Source organism: Cupressus sempervirens, chromosome 1 (genome assembly GCF_028749045.1).
Source record: "Cupressus sempervirens isolate cs-2001-9-10 chromosome 1, ASM2874904v1, whole genome shotgun sequence".
NCBI classification, from domain to species: Eukaryota; Viridiplantae; Streptophyta; class Pinopsida; order Cupressales; family Cupressaceae; genus Cupressus; species Cupressus sempervirens.
In genome coordinates, this window is record NC_143118.1 from 519,944,464 (window position 1) to 519,950,463 (window position 6,000).

Below are 6,000 nucleotides of genomic sequence, written 5' to 3' on the forward strand. Positions count from 1 at the left end.
GTGGTAAGGCAGACAGCACTTTATATATCAAAGTTGTTAATGATGATATTTTAGCAAATGAAATTTATGTGGACGATATTATTTTTGGATCCACTAATGATGAATAGGCAAAACATTTCTCTAACATCATGGAATCTGAATTTGAGATGTCACTTTTGGGCGAACTTACATTCTTCCTTGATTTGCAAGTCTCACAGCTTGAACATGGTCTATTCGTGTCTCAAACCAAATATGCTAAAGAAATGTTGAAAAAATTAACATGATTGAACGTAAACCCGTTAGTACACCTATGGAAACAGGTTGCAAACTGGTTAAAGATGATGATTCTCCTTCAGTAAATCAAACTGCATACAGATCCATCATCGGAAGTCTCTGTATCTTACAGCCTCTAGACTTGACATAATGCAAGTAGTTTGTATGGTTTCTCGGTTTTGATCTGCTCTAAAACAGTCCCATCTTAATGTTGTTAATCGGATATTTAGTTATATTCATGGTACTCTTGATTTTGGTTTATGGTATCCACATAAAAATGATTTCACTCTGCTTGGTTATACAGATGCAAATTGGGTTGTTTCTGAAGATAATAAGAGCACTAGCAGTGTTGCATTCTTTCTTGGTGACCAGTTAGTTGCCTAGCATAGCAAGAAACAGGAATGTGTCACACTATCCACCTGTGAATCTGAATTTGCTGCTGCTACCACATGTCATACTCAATTAATTTGGATGGATTATCAATTATCTGACTTAGGCATTCGAGTTTCAAAACCTATCACCATTTTGTGTGATAATATGAGTGCCATTCAGTTAAGTAAAAGTCCTGTTTTACACTCTAGAACTAAACACATGGCAGTAAAACTTCACTTTCTTTGTGATAAGGTCATTGATAATGAGTTTCAGTTGGTTTAGGTTCCTACTCAATGCCAAATTGCAGATATTTTTACAAAACCTTTGTCTCAAGATAGTTTTGAGCAATTTCAAGCACGATTGGCCGTTATCTCTCAATCTTTCTTATGCTAATTCTCTAAATCTGGGGGAGTCTGTAATAGGTTTCTGCTCCTATTTGCAGACATTTGCTGTTTAAAAGCAGTGCTGATATTGATTGCATATTCTTTACTCGTCCTTGATGAAAAATTGGGGGAGTACTTACTACATTCTAAACAGTGTTTATGACAGGTACAGCAGTGTTTATGACAGGTACAGTTCAGTTTTATCAGCATTTAGTGATTTCAGTGACAGGATCAGGTACAGGTGTACAGGTTGTTTATTGACAGACAGGATCGGGTACAGGTTTCCGTGACAGGCTCAGGTGCAGGGCTTGAAGCATCAGTATGAAGCAGGTATTCAGTATGACAGGCACTTGGCATCTTATTTATTTCATTTTTATATGTTACAAGCATTCTGTGAATGATGGTCATTTATGCAAGTATGTATATATCTTTCTTGTATATATGTTTGTATATATGACTATGATTCAATTGTAATGTACAAGGATGAACAAATAATTTTGCCTCAAGGACAAATGGGGGAGTTTGTTGGGATTGGTTTGTCCATGATGCACCTTTTTTTAAAGGTTGAATTGTCAATCACGGTAATTGATGCAAGTTGCCTAAAGGTTACATTGCCAACAGTGATAATGGTTAATGCTGGCAGGTCATGTGATCATGGTGCACGTTCTCCACTAAACCCATGATTAAACTCTGTTTGACCTTGAGTTTGAAATTGAGTTGTTTCATTTGGATGTGATAAAGCCACGTGTTGACTCTCTATGGTGGACTTCAAACTAATTATGTTTTTCTTAAGGGCATCGAATTTTGTCTAGAAGGAAAATAAACTTGTGTTTAAATCATTTTTCTTCAACCCTAACTAGGTTTCGGCTGCCATGGATGGATGCATAATTTGTTTGAGGCAAACTGATGGGTTTCTTGGCAAGATAACAGTATTGAAATTGTTTACCGTTGATGGTTGTCCTATGGATATCTTCAGCGATCTTGTTTGAGGTTTTTTATGGATCAATACTTGGTATCATCTTGACTGATGTGGTTTTTCTTGTTGGATCTGCTGAGGTTTGGAGGCATCGCAGTGTTCTCGATCTCACAATGACAAAATCCAAAGAACAAGAACAAAGCTTCTCTTGGTCAAATGCTGGTTATTCTTTTGTGTCTGGTACAGAAATGATTTTTGCATTATTTGAAGGTATGGATCCTCATTCTCTCTGGCGTTTGTATTGGTTCACCTGCTGCTGCATGAGGTTACATCTTTGTTTTAAGATGTTTTATTGTTTGCTGGGAACATATATATATTGTGGTGATCTCTGTCACTTATTATGACAGTTAGTGAGACAGTGTTTTGTTTGGTTCGGGACAGTGGATAAAAAGAAATTCATTTTTTTAAAATTAGTTCTGAAATCGTGTTAATACGTTGAAGACAATTGTGTTCTCAGATCCGGTTAACCTTATGAGTTTATTCTGTCTCAATATTTGACAGAGATGTATAAACATGTTATATTTTTTAAATGGTCTCTCAACTGCTCAATGTGCGAACAGTTATAGTAACAGATCTCCCTGTTTATCATACTTCCCTATATAAGGGAATTTGTCTGTATGTAAAAAAGATGAAGAAAAGGAAAAGTGAAAAAGAAGCAAAGAACATACATCATATTTTTTCTTATTCAGAATAGTCGTATGGAACTGAAAGCAAAATCATAAATTCACTTATGTGCATGGAACTGAAAGCAAATCATAAAGTCACTTATGTGTATAGGTGTGTGTATGGATAACATACAGTTATGCATGTAAGTGTTTTGGTTTCAAATACATTGTAAAGGAAGAAGGTTTGAGGCCCAGGCAGTTGAAGCTGCTGTTGTAAAAGCGAGTTGTTGCTCAGTAAAGTTACAGGTTTAAATGGAGTGGTTTTTCTCCCTATGATGAAACCGTAAGGATTTTTTAGCGTTTTCTATTTGGCACAAATTGTGTGTCTCTTTCTCTGTGAGTTATATTTATTTGATCTAGTATTTTGCATTTTTATGTTTCTATGAATGGATGCTATAAAATGAATGTTGTGCAATGTTCAACTCTGGTTTAAAATCTTGTCAAAAGTTCTAAAATGACTCTGTTCTGATTCACCCCCGCCTCTCAGAACAGAAAATACTTCCAACATGATATGCTAGCAATTGGGAAATAAATAGAGAAATCCCACCCCAAACAAGCTATGTTAATTGCAGGATCTCAAATAGCCTATTTGAAAATGACTTAAAGAGGCTATGTAGTAGTAGAAATTCTAATTAAAAGTGTGATTACTAATAATTCCTAGTCCTATGTTTCTGAAGATGGCTGGAGATAATTAGTACTCAGGTTGCTATTTAATTTGGAAGAAACGGAAACCAAAGAAGAGGCCAGAAAGAGGTTGGCCAAATATTCGTTTCTGCCTTGAAATAGCAGCAGATTACCTTTTTTAGTTCTTTTCTTTTTGCTATATCTATATCACGTCTGAAAATATCTGTGATTATTTTAGCGGTTTCAGTCGGTCAGCGTAGGACCGATAACGATTTTGGTAAGAAGGTAATTATATTTAAAACATAGATTATTGAAACCTATGCAGCCAGTCATAAGAGCACCTTTGTAAATAAGAACTGCGCAGCAGTCTGCTTAGATAGACGAAGCACAAAAATGGCAAATTTGGTATTTACGATGGCATTATTCTTTGGAACAAGTTTTGTTTGAACATCCAACAACAGAAATTTAGCTTTATGTAAAAATGTGAAAAATTAGACATGGAAGAAATGGGGAACGCTAAACTGACATGGAATTTTGGTTCCTCGCCTGCGATACATCTCACCATATTTGAAAAATTCAACAATTTCTTCAAGCTCCTTTCTAATTTCCCCCAAACCAGCAACATCCGAAAACTTGACATCAACATCAGTATCCAAATACTGTAAAGGCCGCTTGGCACGTCGAACCCGAGCACCTGAACGCAAAAACTGCATACTAGCCTTAAGCTGTTCGTTGTTCTCAGCCGTTTCGTCCAGCTGACTTAACCGAGAATCCACAAGATCTTCGTCCAGCTTCATCATTTTCTCTTTCTCCTCCCGTTCGGCTTCTTCAATTTTCTGTCTATCATCGTAATCCTTTCTGCGCTTCTTGTGGCTAAGAATAAAAACTGCATAGAAAAGCACGAAGAAAATCATCCCTAGCAGATACTCAAGAGGCTCATTTTCACTAAGGCTTCTCCAGTAGTCAGAAGGGCTATTCGTTAAAAAGGCTAGCTGCCGTTTCCTAAGTTTTTTCTCCTTCTTTTCTTCTTCTCTCCGCTGCTTTTGCTCCTTTTTATGTTTTTTCTCCATCTCTTTCTGCTGCCAGCGAGCCTCAGCTTCTCTCTCCCTGATATACCGCTTCTGCAACTCCGCCAGAACTCGCTGCCTCTCCAATTCCTTTTTCTTCCTCCGCACCGCCAGCAACTGAGGATCATCCGCCCATTTCTTCTTTGGCGGTTGCAACCCTTGAGCCGCTCTCAGAAGAAATTCAAGCCAAGGGCGGGGCGGAGGCGGGGATTTTGGCAAGGGGGGAGTGTAGGCCTCAATGGCGGCCTTGTTAAGTTCCAACCTGTCCCACTCATTCCAAAATTTGACATCTCTGTTGGGCGCCGGCAATGCCACCCTAAGCACTCTGTCATCGTCCAAAACAACCAGGATAATCTCAGGCCTTATCTTGGGCTTTGTCAGGGGATGCATTATAATATGTTTTAGTCTGCCTTGCAATTTCAATTCCAAAATGCCAGTGTAAGGAATTCTATCCTCCACCACGGGCAACCCAGAAGTCCATGCCTTGCGCTCCTCCGGCGGCATCACATCCACCTCTTTCTTTTTTGTCACTTTTTTCTTTTTTACCTCTGCAGGTGCAGATGCAGCTACCGCTGCCTGGGGTAATCCACCTGAAACTATTGTCAATGTCACGGCAATTTGAGAAAATCTTTTAAATTTATCCTCGTTGTGGACGTCGCATCTTGCTTGCAAAGGGCGTCCTCTCCTCCTCTTCTGCTTCAGACCCCAATTTGAGGTCCCGCGCATTGTAATGGACTGCGAAGCAAATGAAATGGCCTCCATGTTATTGGTAGCTATCAATCAAACAATCACGTTATAGTTGTTTTCATCTGTCCAGAAATTCTCTGCTCGAAGTTAAATTTCAATTCGGGCGTACTAGGACATAGGGTCGTTGAATGGGAGGTTATTACAGACAGAAAATTGTTGTCAAATACAAATGGAACTTGGTTGCACACCCTGTGAAAACTCCATGGAAACGTCTGGTGTGGACCTTATCCCCACCCTCTTCTCCTCCGCGGGTTTATGTTAGGGCTTTATCCTCCAACCTGCCTCATTTTGTTCGCCCTTCATGTCTTGGTTCTGTGAAGAGCTCACGGTGTTGCCCCACTTTTCAAATTGTGGGGAAATGGGTAAAATTTGTTTTTTTTTTTTTTTTTTTAAAGAATTATTATGTTGAATGTTATATTTTTCAAATTTATTTTGTTCATGAGGGTTTTTAATATAAAATGAACTAATTATTAGTTTGGGAAACTAATGAAATCATATTAATTAGGGAGGAAATTAATAGAATCATGAGATGTCATATTATTTTGAAAGTTCTTATAACTTAAAATTTTCAAGATTTAACCTATGCTTACAAAAGGTTTATGAATTTGATTATATTTTTGAAGATTGAAAAATATAATTTTTCCCAGATTCTATTCGTCTACCAAAAAAAAGACAATGAAAAAAATGTATTAATATTTAAAAAAATTATCGAATTTCCCATCAGCCTGACTCTTCGTTATTGTATCATTTAATACTATATTTAATATCATTAATATTATGAAATGAATGTGATGTCTACGCTCCCTCGATATAGTCTATTTCTTGCCATCCATGTTGTTTCCAAATTGAACTTCTGAATTGAACAAATAAACTTGTGCAAGAGAACAGAGGAACTTGTGCAGACAACAATTAGT

At 37.5% G+C, this 6,000-nt stretch overlaps 1 protein-coding gene across 3 annotated transcripts in view; it reads right to left on the reverse strand.

Moving 5' to 3' along the window:
* EMB2083 (AAA-type ATPase family protein) overlaps nucleotides 1–5,441 on the reverse strand; it is a 159,364-nt gene extending 153,923 nt beyond the window's left edge. For all 3 annotated transcript variants that reach the window (XM_089829566.1, XM_089829561.1, XM_089829559.1), the window contains exon 1: nucleotides 3,799–5,441. In XM_089829566.1, coding sequence (XP_089685692.1) covers nucleotides 3,799–5,101 — 1,303 coding nt within the window. In that variant the 5' untranslated portion in view covers nucleotides 5,102–5,441. The remainder of the gene's footprint in view (nucleotides 1–3,798) is intronic.
* Between the last annotated feature and the right edge of the window lie 559 nt (nucleotides 5,442–6,000).